Source organism: Sturnus vulgaris, chromosome W, assembly GCF_052056855.1.
Source record: "Sturnus vulgaris isolate bStuVul1 chromosome W, bStuVul1.hap1, whole genome shotgun sequence".
NCBI classification, from domain to species: domain Eukaryota; kingdom Metazoa; phylum Chordata; class Aves; order Passeriformes; family Sturnidae; genus Sturnus; species Sturnus vulgaris.
In genome coordinates this window covers 65,840,810-65,853,873 of record NC_142282.1, presented here as the reverse complement: position 1 = coordinate 65,853,873, position 13,064 = coordinate 65,840,810, and the positions used below count along the sequence as shown (strand labels likewise).

Here is a 13,064-nt window from a genome sequence, read left to right as displayed (position 1 = left end):
ATGGCCTCTTAATACAATTGATTGCTGACGTGTAATTTTCTCCACTTCTATGAGAGCTATGCTAACAACAAAAAGCCCCTTTTCCCAGGAAGTGTATCTTTTTTCAGCATCTTTAAAACCACGGGAATAGAAACCAACAGGCTTTGTAGGGCCTTCTGGGCCCCGTTGCCATATGTGCACTGATAGCCCCGAGGTGGCAAATCCCCATTCTACCTGGAAAGGATCTGTGGGATGAATAGGGCCGAGAGCTTGATGTGCAGTTGCTTCAAAATTCAGCAATGGTAGTGCTTCTTCCTGAGAAGGAGTCCAATCCCATTTTACCCCTTTCCTCAGCAAGTCATAAAGAGGTCTGGCAATAATTGAAAAATCAGGGATGTGTTTTCTCCAAAACACTAATAATCCCAGAGCTTGTCGAAGCTCTTTCCTGGATCCAGGCATTTTAATTTGATCCAGGGCGGTTAGGGTATCAGGTGGAATACATGTCATACCTCCTTTCCACCAAATCCCCAAACACTTCACCTCCTGAGAAGGTTTCTGAATTTTCTCTGGGGGAATTTGTAAGTCAAGGCTTTCCAGATGAGAAATTATTTTCTGTTGGGTATCCCCCACTACTTCTATTTCGTCTCCCCCCACCAGAATATCATCAATGTATTGATAGACAGCTACATTGTCAGGTTTGGGTATCTTTTCTAATTCCTGTGCTAAAGCATGGTGGGTCAGAGTAGGGGAGTGTTTATACCCTTGAGGAAGCCTAGTGAAGGTGTATTGCTGTCCTTCCCATGTGAAGGCAAAACAGTCCATGTCCTCTGGCTGTAGAGGTATCATAAAGAACATGTCTTTGACATCTATAGTTGCCATGATTGTATGAGCCTTCTCCTGAATTGAAGTTATAAGTTCAGCTAAATTTGGGACAGCTGCTGTGAGAGGATCTGTGTTTGCATTTAGTCTGCGAAAATCTACTGTCAGCCTCCACTTTCCATTAGGTTTATGGACTGGCCACACTGGAGAGTTAAAGGGAGAATGAGTGTCAATTATCACTCCCTGATCTCTCAAGTCCTGAATAACTGGCTTGATTCCATCTTTGGCACCAGTGGGAAGTGGGTATTGTTTCACATTAGTAATTTTACTGAAAGGTAAGGAAGGTGCGGTTTGGAGCAGACTAATATTAAAACGTGGTGTGACAAAGGACCAGAGACAACCCTCCTCGTCTTCCCACTGTCTCCCAGCAAGGACATCCATTCCTAATAAATCATTTGGAATATCTCCAATTACGATTTTAATAAGTAACAAATTCTCCTCTCCAGGCAGTAAGATTTTTATAAGAGCTATATCCATAGCTTCTGTGGTTCCCAAAGCATTGAGAATAAAGCATTGTCTCCTTGTTGGAATAACTCCACATTTCTGGGCAGCTTTTCTTGTTAATGCAGAAATTTGGGCTCTAGTGTCGACCACAAAGGTGACAGGTGCCCTTTTAGGACCAACTATTGCTGTGATCAGGAGGTCCCCTGTATTAGGATTTCTGGTGAGCGCTCTAATGAATAACCTATTTCCCCCTCATCCCTCTGCCCACCCATGAGAGACAGGGTTTCTAGTTTCCCTGCTTCTGAAGCCGTTTCAGTTCCATTCCCAAAAACTGAGAAGGAGAAAACTTTGGCTCATCTCTCAGAACCTGTGGAGGAGATTGATTCGGCTCACTGCCCAGAACCTGTGGAGGGGTTAAGTTTGACTCACTGACCACAACTGGTGGAGGAGGGGATGCACTAGGCTGGACAGTAGGAGAGTTTGATGTAATGATCTAAGGGCAATGCCAATTTACAACAATTTTTATCAACTTGTCAAGTGGTAAGCCATCCATAACATCTTTAGGAATTTGCTTCTTTAACCCTAACGACCACCAATACTGACGGGGAGTATTCGGTTTCCCCTTTTCTGGCTTATCACTAGGAGAAATAATGTGTCTAACACCTTTAGTTTTCTCCAATTTTTCCTCTGGAACTTTTATGGGACCATATTTACTGCTGTAATTCAGCAGTTCCTCTGCAACTTCACTCCATGTCCAAACTTTACGGTTATTGTCAGGAGACTCTGGAGTCCGTCTAGAAGGGGATTCATAGGGAGGGAAAGAGTCCACGGAACCAGATCGCTCATGTGAGTTTCCAAGAAATCTATCTAATCTTTCTACAGGTGTCATGGATGCGATAGTTTTTTGAAGAACAATTGCGGTAGATTTGAGTGTTTCTGGGAGACCATGAATTAAAGGGGTCATGATTTCAGGCATTACAGGCAATTGCATAGGTGATTCATAGGTGGTAGTCAGTTTTCTCTCATGTATCATTTGCAGGCAAGCAACTTTGTGAATGTTTTCCAAAAGTTGGTCGGGAGTACCAACTAAAGTTACAGGGTCTCCCCTTTCCAGGGGGTTAAGCCCCCCAGCCCAAAAAGCTGCACGTTGGGTCAAGGACCATGGGTAACTCTTATCTCCGGTTGTTAAGAAAACCCCATGTTCCCAATACCCTTCACTTTCTGATAATTTAATCTGATCTCCCCCAGTAAGAGACACTCAAAATACATATTCAGTCTCTGTTTCATGAGGGAGTCACCCATATTCCTTTTTCAGTTTTGCCAATTCAGTAGCAGAATATGGGATTTCTTTTGTAGATATGTTTGGTTCAAAGTCATCAGGACCAAGATAAGTGTATTGTGTTTTAACCACAGGTCTCAATTTCGGGCAGCAGTGTTCCCCAAGATTTTTCATTATAGTTAACTCCTTGTGGGGATAAATTTGATTAATGTGAACAATTTCCTTCTCCTCTGTTTCTGTGTGTGTTTCATTCTGCTTTGAATTTTTGGCACGTTCTTCTCTTAGGGAAGCCTGTAGCAAGTGATTTTCATCTCGCAACAAACGGTTCTCATTCCTTTCTTGATCTAATTGTTTTTGCAAAATTTGAACAAGATTTTGTAAAGGATCTATAATTGTACTTTCTTCACTAACTCGCTTAGAATGAGTTTCTATGGCCGCTGTAAGACAAGCTCCCAAAACTGAGCAGAGTATGCTTTTATTTTTGCCCAGTTTGAACTTTGATTCATGTTGCAAAGAATATATTCTATCAATCACATTCTCCAGATTAAACCAATTATTGTTCGTCCATTCCTCCCCACCTTGGGACGATCTGGAGCTATACGTAGCTAATAAAGCATAAAATGCAGCTTTATCTGTTACGGTGGAATTCTCAGTCATTTTGTGAAGGGATAAGTAAAAACCACAACAGGGAGGTCTATTGCTTAAGTTACCACACACAACGAAACAGCTTTCACTGTGTGCCCCCCTTTGCTTCCCTGTGCGAGTGAAGAGACCAAACTACTTGGGAGGCACTTCTTAGTTACAAAACACCAGGTTGTCTCTTCACTACACCAAGTAGTCAAACATCATAAAAAACAACAACAACAACAGTGTCCCGCCTTTTGCACCAGTACATCCTTTGTGAAATTCTGACAACAGAGCCCTCAAGCGAGTCTGGGGATGCTCCACACCAAGGAGTCTGCAGTCTGCAGGAAATCAGAATTACCCCCCTTGCTTTCTAGACAGGCTCACCCCTTCTAGATGGCAATCTAGGAGCGGCTGGAGTAAGACTTCCCCTGATACAGACTACAGACAACCTTGCATCCCTCCTGTCTGCCAGAATATCCTGTCCGTGATGCCAATTTAATGTCACGAGCCACTATTAATGCAGAGCAGGGGTTGTGATGGTTCTTTTGATCTCAACGGTACAAAGAGGCAAAATGCAGGGGACAAAATCAGTTTATTCAACAGCAGAAAATCAGTATATTCAACAAGAGCAATGAATTTCATTAAATGCCAACAATTCAGTTACGATAGAGGGGAGAGATATAGGAAACAAAGTATAGAGGGAGAGAGAGAAAAGAAGGGGATGGGAAAATAGCTACCAACAGACGAGACGGACGTCCTCATGGGTCATCCGATAGATGAGTCCTCATCCGTGGAGAGATCTCAGAGGTGTTCTCCAGAGGGTCGCTCTTTTATAGTCCTTCTCCAAAACGAGTGGCTTCTGGCCAATAGGTGGGAAGATTTATGGACCATTGTGTGGTGCTGCAGGAGATAGGTGCAGTCAAGCAGTCCTCAGTTAGTATAACACAACCTCCAGTTGGTACAACACAACCTCTGGTTGGTGCCACAACAGCACAGTCCAGTGAACACAATGCACCAGCACACAGTCACTTGGCAAGCATCCATCTTGGCCAGGCCAGGAAACCATTGTTTGGAGTCAGCCTGGGTGGGGGTCATCGAGGTCTCCTTGCGACGGTCAGGAGGCAAAATCGAGGGAAACTTCGGACTGACCCTTACACACAGAAAACACAGAAACCTGGGAGAGATTTTCCTGGTAACCAAAGTAATGTTATCTACTTTGTTACCTACTTTCTGCAGGTAGGTTTATGTCAAATCACGTCCACCAGTCACCAATTGTGACTTCGAACTGGCTCTGTGCCCGAGACAGAGACACCGCACTCTATGATCCATGTGACAAAAAGCACTTCTTTGTTCTCAACTTCATTTTAAATACCTTTCTTAATGTTCCTGGGCAGGCACTTGTGATTGGTTGAAAGTTCAGGCTGCTCAGCTCTCTGACTTAAGCTCTCTGCAGCTTAGGCTGGGACTCATTGGGTCAGATCCTTGTCTATTTCCAAATGTCTCCTATCACTGTTCCCTGGAGGCCTGTTTATCAGACTAGGCTGCTTCTCTCATTTATGGCTGAATCAATTGTCCAGTACAAGCCAGCTTGCACTGTGACAATTCCCCGTTTCTTTTTTATTAATTTGAAGAAAATTTTTAAAATGCAAATATGCAGCTTGTTCTCTGTTATCTTACCTGCAAGGGCCCTGTTGCATGCAAGATGACATTGACAGCATAAATTCAGTTTGAATGGGGCTTTTACCTAGCTTAATAAATTTGGCTTTCTTAGATGGTGATGAGTTCCACATACCTGGAGCTGCAGTGCTTATGTTCAGGAGCAGTTGGGTAAATTTAGTACTTTCTGGTTTCACATATAACAATTTAACGGCTTAAAATAGAATTATAACTTAACTCTATAACCAGAAAACTTTAAACCTCTTTTTTTTTCTTTTAATTATAACTTAAGAAAACATTCACATTTACAACTGTGCAAAATTCCAACTTAGCAAAAACAATTTTTAAACAGGAAAATATTTTGTAGACAAACAACTCTGCTATTTCAATGTCCTGTAACTGTGAGGTAGGTGAGGAAATTGTCCCATTTATTGTTCTGTATCTTGCTCTATCACATCTGTCAAGGAACTTTCAGAAGTATGCAGTCCTTCTGCATCTTGTTCCCCCACATCCGTCGAGGAGCTCTCCGGGCGGCTCTGTCTGTGGTTCCATGAAGGACAAACACATCTGGCGAGCACCCAATGCATACCTGTGTCCATGGTTACACACGCATACACCCGTCCCCAGGTGATGAGATTGCACGGACTCCCTCACTTATTGGTGTCGAGGTCTCACACCATCACCTTGGGTTTAGGTAACTGTTTATCACCAGATGATTGTAGTGATAGGAAGTGATTTACGATAACTGGATACTGGGAATTTTCTCTTACACTCAAGTGATTTAGTTTGTAAAGAGCCTTTGCTATCTTGCTCTGTGGGGTTTCACCATACATTCCTCTCTTTTGCTTTTCAAGTGTAATTTTTAAGGTGACGTGTTTTCTCCAAGATAGCTGGTCCTGTTGCTATTTTTGCAATGCCAGTGCTATGTGACACTCCCCAGAGCTATAAGAAATTTCTCATTTTCTGTGAAATGTATGCAGGACTGTTATCGGTTTTGATGATATGGGGAATACCTAAAGCAGCAAAGGCAGATCGCCAATGTGTGATGGCATCCCGACCCTTTTCCCATGTGTGTACTTTAGCCCAGATTGCTGACGAAAATGTGTCAGTTGAGACATATACATACTTTAAACAGCCAAATTCACCAATATGTGTCATGTCAGTCTGCCAGATTTGTTAAGCACGCAGTCCACGAGGGTTTACCCCCATCTGCAGTGGTGCAGTGTGGCCTTGGCAGTCAGTGCAGGTGTTAACAATGCTACGAGCTTCTGTGTAGGACAGCTGAAACTGCCGCTGCAAGGCTCGGACACCTTGGTGTAAGAAATCATCTGACATTCTTGCTTGTGTTAGCATATCTGGCTGTGGTGCTGTCCAGGCAGGAGCGGTTAGCTTATCTGCTCGAGCATTACCTTCTTTGATAAAACTTGGTAAATTTGTGTGACTTCTAATGTGTAATACATACTAAGGACAAATTCTGGCTTGTCTGGCAAGGCACAGAGTTTTAAGTAGCTTAAACAGCTGTACATTTTCAACTTCTTTAACAGTGCTTGGTCTAATCTTTGAGTGATAGCTATGTATGCAGAATCCGTGACCACATTTAAGTGTGAGGGAAATGTTGAAAAGCCATAGCTACAGCTTGTAGCTCTACCATTTGAGGTGATCCACTTTCATATCCTTCTAAGGTTTGCCAATCACTCCCCTCTTTCCATGTTACAATGGCTTTCCCTGTTCTCCCACAGCCATGTGCGAACACTGTAACACCCTTTAGGAGTATGCGACTACTGAGAGGTTTGAGAGAGAGTTCAGTCTCCCCACTTAGCTTAAGCAGTCTATGGCTTGGCAAATGATAAGAAATCTGACCTGAGAAAACTTGCAAGGCACTTTGTAAAGCTGTGCTGTTCGCAAAACACCATTCAAACGGTTCCTGCTTCACAGGAATAAGGATTTTCAAGGGATCTCTAGCATTTAACTGTAAACACCTGTGATGACATTTGATAATTAACTGTGCTATTAGCTCAAAGACGGTGGGAGCAGTCTTTTTTGCCTGGTGAAGCAAAAACATCCATTCTAACACATGCAAAGGATCAGGCCAGTGTGAATTCCACTGCCCGATAATTCCTGTTGGATGAAACTTAAAAATGATAATAAACAGAGTAACACACACCTCTGGGCATATCTGGAGGACTTGTTTCTTTGTTATAGCCTGCTCTACTATTTCAAGAGCAGCTTTTGCTTTTGCATTCAGCTTTCTTGGTGAAGTCAGTTCTGGATCACCCTTTAACAGGTCGAATAATGGTGCCAATTGTGAATCAATTAATCCTAAATACCGTTTAACCCTGTTGATAGAACCCAAAAGTTTCTGTGCATCATTTAGGGTTTCAATTTTTGTTGAGAATTCAATAGCCTGTGGTTGTATGGTCTGATCTAAGATTTTTAGTCCCAAATATTTCCATGGTGCTTGCTGCTGCACCTTCTCAGGAGCTATTTGCAGCTCAAATGTTTTCAGTGCCTTTAACAAGTTTGGCTGAATTTCTGTAAGTTCTTCTTTTGTCTGGATTGCTACCAAAATATCATCCATATAATGGTAGCAATATGACCCTGGAAATTGCTCTCTCACTGATGAGAGTGCTTGAGCCACATACCATTGACAGATCACGGGACTATTTCACATGCCCTGCGGAAGTACGCGCCATTGAAAACGTTGCCCTGGTGCAGCATTGTTAATAGAAGGCACTGTAAAGGCAAATTTTAGGGCATCATCTGGGGGTAATGGAATAGTAAAGAAACAGTCTTTCAAGTCCACAATCAAGATGTCCCAAGAGGCAGGTATCATTGTGGGAGATGTCATACTTGGCTGTAAAGCACCCATGCTTTCCATAACAGCATTAATTTTTCTTAGGTCATGGAGTAACCTCCTATTTCCAGACTTCTTTTTTATAACAAATACTGGCATGTTCCAAGGACTCATAGATGGTTCTATGTGCCCTTGAACCAATTGTTCTTTAACCAGAGTTTTGAGGGCTTCTAATTTCTCTTCTGTTAGGGGCCATTGTGGAACCCACACTGGCTGAGTAGTGAGCCATTTCAAAGCAAATGTGGGACACTGTTCGCCCTGTATTACAATGGCCCCTGTCAAAAATCTGTCCCCACCCAGATTCCCTATGTTGACAACATATCCCTCCCCCATACCTTCATATATCTTGCTATCACGTATGGCCAAACTGTGGCTGTTTGCCCTTTATCACTTTTGATCAGCACAGGTTTATCACTAAGATAACTTTGTGTAGTCTCTCCAATACCAGCAATAGTAGCTCCTGAGAGTGTAGTAGGCCAAGAAGATAAAGGCCATTTGTAAGCAGCAATGGTAGTGACATCAGATCCTGTGTCAACTAAACCCTTGATCTCTATCTGTAAAGGCTTGGCTTTAGGCATAGTAACAGTACATTCTATAATTGGTTTGTCTTTACCTATGATTTGAGTCCAAAATACCTCTGGTTGTCTCGTTGATCCAAAGCCTTGGTCTCCCCGCTCCTTTGAATCTGCATTGGGGACACAAGACTCAAAAAGGACAAGTTGTGCAATTTTAGTTTTTCAGGGATGGTTACAGGTGGAGATGGAGTGGATGTCACAGTGTGAGCTGGCTTGTACTGGGCAGTTAATCTGACCATATATGGGAGAAGCAGCCTGGCTTAAAAGGCAGGCCCCCAAAGAACAGAGATAGGACAGAGAATTGGAGACAGACAAGGATTTAATCCAATGAGTTCCAGTCCTGGCTGCAGAGAGCTATTGGTCAGAGGGCTGGGCAGCCTGATCTGTGAACCAATGACAGGCGCTTACCCAGGAACATTGAAAGGGGTATATAAAGTGAGGTCAGAAGTGAATAAAGGCTTTTTGTCACATGGATTACAGAGTGTAGGTCTTCTGTCTTAGACTCTGCGCCGTCGCATTCAACAAATGGATACCATAGCATATATTTGTCAAAAATACCTTGTAAGATAGCACTAGATATTCCCAAAAGAAGGGCACTTAGTCCTTTCCCTATGGGCCCTTGGGCCTCGACGGGGATCCTAAGCACCTCTAATGAGTTTATAGTTACTGTGGCTGAGGTGTAAACAACCAGGCCGGCTGATCCCCTTGTCCTTGCTGTGAGTTCGTCACAAAGGTTTGTACCTGGGATTGAGGAAACAGTTGCGTCTTTGTGCGTTCCTCCATCTCGCTCGGGTTTCCCTGTTCCATAAGAAGTTGACCATTAATATATTTGGATTTGCATACCTTAGTTTCATGTCCAGGTTTTCCACATTGATTACAGGGTGAATTAACTTTACCCTGTCCTTGAGCCTTCTTCTGTGAGGCAGGTTTCTTGGGACAGTTCGCTTTTATGTGGCCTGGTTGTCCACAACTGAAGCAACGCACTCTCAGCCTGACTGCAGCTGCAAAAGAATTGGCTAACATATCCATGTTATGTGATGCAGTCCCAACCTTAGCACATGCATTAATCATTTCTTCTAAGGATGGATTTTTTGGGGCAATGCATTTATAATTTTTCTACAGTCCTCCCATTAACTGGGGGAACCCTGCCCCAAAGCACGGATCTTGCTGTGAGAGTCTTGAATTTTTTAACTCTTCTTCCTCTGCATAAGTTCTCCAGGCCGATTAAAACATCATATACTGCACTGAAGCACAGATTAATTTCGTCATTTGTTTTATATCATAGGGTGTCAGTTCATTAGCAGTCACAAATCTAAGCATATTTGTCACACCAGGGGATCCTAACTCGTGTTTAGCAGCAAGTTGGCATAATTCTGCAAGAATTTGCCAATTTAAGGGTACATATTTATCTGGAGTAGTTCCATTTCCCCTTATTACTGGGAATGCCATTATTGTTTCTCCCCCACCCTGCCAGTCCTATTCTGTTCATGAAGACATAGGCACATGTACTGGTTTAGGGCAAATTTTGGGGGAAAACCTCTGGAAGGAGCCCCTAGAAAGCAAACCCCCATGACTCCTCCCCCCCCCACCACCAGGTTCGGGAAGAATTTCCTCAGAGAGGAGTGGGAAAAAAAACTGTTTATTTAACAAGCGAAACCACTCCCCAGCACAAAGAAACAACACCAGCTGGCAAAAAAACTCTTTCACCGTTTTGAAGGGATGACAAACTCAGAAAGTCTCTCTGGAAAGTGGTCTCCCAGTTTTTAGTCTCTGGCGCTGGGGAATGACTGCTGCAGATCACAGAATGCAGACTTCTGGTGTTTCCCAGGTCCCCGTCCGGAACAGGTTCAGATGGTATCCAGGAGAGGGAGGGGGGGGGGAAAAACAGTCCAGGGAAAAAGTTGGACTGCCTAGCTGAACTAATAAGCAAAAGCAAGGGCAAAGCAAAGCAAAGAAAAAGAGGCAGAAGTGAGCAAGCGAGCAAGCAAGCAAGCAAGCCAAACCAGCCAGCCTCTCTTAAACACAGACCATGGGGGAGGTGAGCCAACTAAAACAAGACAAAAGAAACCTTCACTTTCAGAGTCAGTCCTGAAAGCACAGGACATAATACCAAGCATAAACAGAATACAGGATTGGAGATACAAGCACCATGACATCATCCTAGGACAGCACAGCAATTAGTTCAGGTTCAGCCCCCTCTAAATCACCAGATTCCAAAGCCTTTTGCTTTACCTTCATCCAGAAAGAACCAGGTCCCAGAAAGAGACGACCTCTGATCGGAACATCAGTGGGGCTGCAGCTGCTGTTCGGAGTGTAGTAGCAGCAGGGTGACTTGTGTTCCCTTCATGGTTGTCTTGAGTATTCATCTGTGCAGTGGTTTCCTGGAGCTTTTCCATTCTTGGCTTCTGATGTGAAGAAGCTGCGGATGCTGTGGTTGTAGCAGGATCGGTGCTGAAGCTCAGTGCTGGAGTGGTTTTCGGAGCTTGGGTGTTGATATCTTTTGATTCCGATGCACTTCTGGGTTTGTCACCTGTTGCTCCTAGTATGATGTCATCATGGCATGCCCTTTCTCGGCAGTCGGCAAGGGTTTCCATGGCGATTCAGAGTGGAGGCACGCCTTCTTGCCATGGCGAAGACATGCCCTCCAAAGGCTGGACTGAGGCTGGGACCCCTCCCCCCTGAAGCAGGACTACTTGGGGAGGAGGCACACCCCCTTGGGGCTGGCACGGGGTAGGGACCCCACCTGCCAGACGCTGGCCCGTGACCGGAGGTACTGCCCACCAAGGCTGGATCGAAGTGGGGGGTCCCGCCCACTAGGGCGTGGTCAGAGTAGGAGGCACTCCGCACCAGGCCTGGGCTTGGAGCAAAACCGCACCCCATCAGGGCTGGACCGGGGATGGAGACTGCTCCACAAGGGAGGCTGGGTTTCCTTTTTCCTGCCTGTGGCCATGTGATCACCGCCATCTTTTGGGCTTTCTTTCCTCTCTTTTCTCCCCCCCACTTCTCTTTGGGATGGCGCAGGACACTCCGCTGGCTCTTTATTTCCAGCTGCTGAGGGTTTATTTGTCTGTGGAGTCGCCGGGATTGTCTCCAATGTTCTGCAGCCCTCTGGAGTCGCTTTGCACTGAGAAGGTATTTTTTTCTCGTTGCTGCCACCCATAGGGGACTGGCTGCATTTCTCCATGCCTCCCTTTGCGTTTGGCTACCACCCTCCTTGTTACTCTGCACTTCGGATTTTATCTGTTTTATCAAATTTAGAATGATCCTCCAAGGTTTTACCACCTCGATTACCTCTGGATCATTTTTTAAAGCTCCATCTATGATTTGTTCTCCTATTTTATTCCAATAGTCCATATCTAATGCAGTTTCTCTAGTTGGTTCTACCCCTTTTCCTTTTGTCCATGATGTTAAATCAAAAAGCGATTCTTCTCCATAGTCTATTTCCCACTCTTCCAAAATTTTTTTCCGATACCTGGATGACTGGATGTTTTCCTGTGGAGATGGTTCCTTTCAAGTTTTTCCTGGCTTGCAGCCAAAGTTTCTTCCCGTCTCTTGGATGTCTCTGGCTCCGGGCCAGCTGTTTCCTGCCTGTTTTTCTGGGCGTTTTTCCCTAGTTTGTGGCTAGAATTTCCCCCGTCTCTGTTTCTGGACGGATTGTCTCTCCCTGCTTTCCACAGGTAGGTTTATGTCGAATCACGTCCGCCAGTCACCAGTTGTGACTTCGAACTGGCTCTGTGCCCGAGACAGAGACACCGCACTCTATGATCCACGTGACAAAAAGCACTTCTTTGTTCTCAACTTCACTTTAAATACCTTTCTTAATGTTCCTGGGCAGGCACTTGTGATTGGTTGAAAGTTCAGGCTGCTCAGCTCTCTGACTTAAGCTCTCTGCAGCTTAGGCTGGGACTCATTGGGTCAGATCCTTGTCTATTTCCAAATGTCTCCTATCACTGTTCCCTGGAGGCCTGTTTATCAGACTAGGCTGCTTCTCTCATTTATGGCTGAATCAATTGTCCAGTACAAGCCAGCTAGCACTGTGACAAAGAAGGACCATGCAGAAAAGGGTGAACTAATGACCTTCTTTGACTTTCTAGGCGACAGCAGAGACTTCCTGGTGGGAACAAGTCTCAGCAGCATGCAGATCATCAGCAAGGTGGCACCAAACACAACAGGGATCACCAGAAACTCTACCAAGGAGGACAGGTCCCTCACTCCTCAGGTAGGACAGGCCACCATGGCTATAGTCAGAACTGGAGATGGCATCACAACCAGAAGAACTTGCCCAATGACAAAGAAACACACAGAAATGCCAAAGAGACTGAGAACTTGAAAATCGAGGACACTGCCATCTGTGCAGTTCGCATTCCCTTGGAGATGTACCGAGGCCTGGAGGCTATGGAGAAGCAGTCTCAGCAGTACATTCAAGAGTCAGAAACCAAGCAGAAGGACAGTATTCACGAACGCATTGCGGAAGGACCCAAGATCAATTTGCTTCAGTCTTCCAAAGACAGGCTGCGGAGGAGACTAAAAGAAAAGGTATTATTTCTTAGGGAAATGTTGAGTTTCCCTTTTTCCAAGAGTCTGGCTGTTGTCCATTTTCCATACAAAGGGTGGGATGGGCTCAAGAAACCTTTCCATCAATGCATCTTAATCTCCCAGTGTCAACACTTCTCTCAGTGTCTTCATGCTTCTTCAGGAGGCCTTTTATTAAGTCACTTAAGTCTCTTAGCTTGACTTCTTGGTTGAGGTTGTGTCCTGGTTTAGGGCAAAT

The 13,064-nt window shown here is 44.5% G+C and overlaps 1 protein-coding gene, 1 long non-coding RNA gene and 1 pseudogene across 10 annotated transcripts in view; 1 reads left to right on the top strand and 2 right to left on the bottom strand.

Moving 5' to 3' along the window:
• The window catches only part of LOC148220342 (CBP80/20-dependent translation initiation factor-like), a 359,880-nt gene that overhangs the window by 247,183 nt on the left and 99,633 nt on the right, over window positions 1-13,064 (top strand). For all 8 annotated transcript variants that reach the window (XM_088155618.1, XM_088155619.1, XM_088155616.1 and 5 more), the window contains one exon: window positions 12,388-12,829. In XM_088155618.1, the coding sequence (XP_088011744.1) occupies window positions 12,388-12,829 (442 nt within the window). The remainder of the gene's footprint in view (window positions 1-12,387; window positions 12,830-13,064) is intronic.
• LOC148220344 (uncharacterized) lies at window positions 1,796-3,465 on the bottom strand (annotated as a pseudogene).
• On the bottom strand, window positions 3,782-11,438 carry LOC148220343 (uncharacterized). Of its 2 annotated transcripts, XR_015799049.1 has the most exons (4): window positions 10,526-11,438; window positions 9,190-10,107; window positions 9,035-9,091; window positions 3,782-4,358 (listed from the first exon to the last, which is right to left on the bottom strand). It is a non-coding gene; the product is annotated as an uncharacterized LOC148220343 (long non-coding RNA). The 2 variants fall into 2 exon arrangements; XR_015799048.1 differs by having other exon boundaries at window positions 9,190-11,432.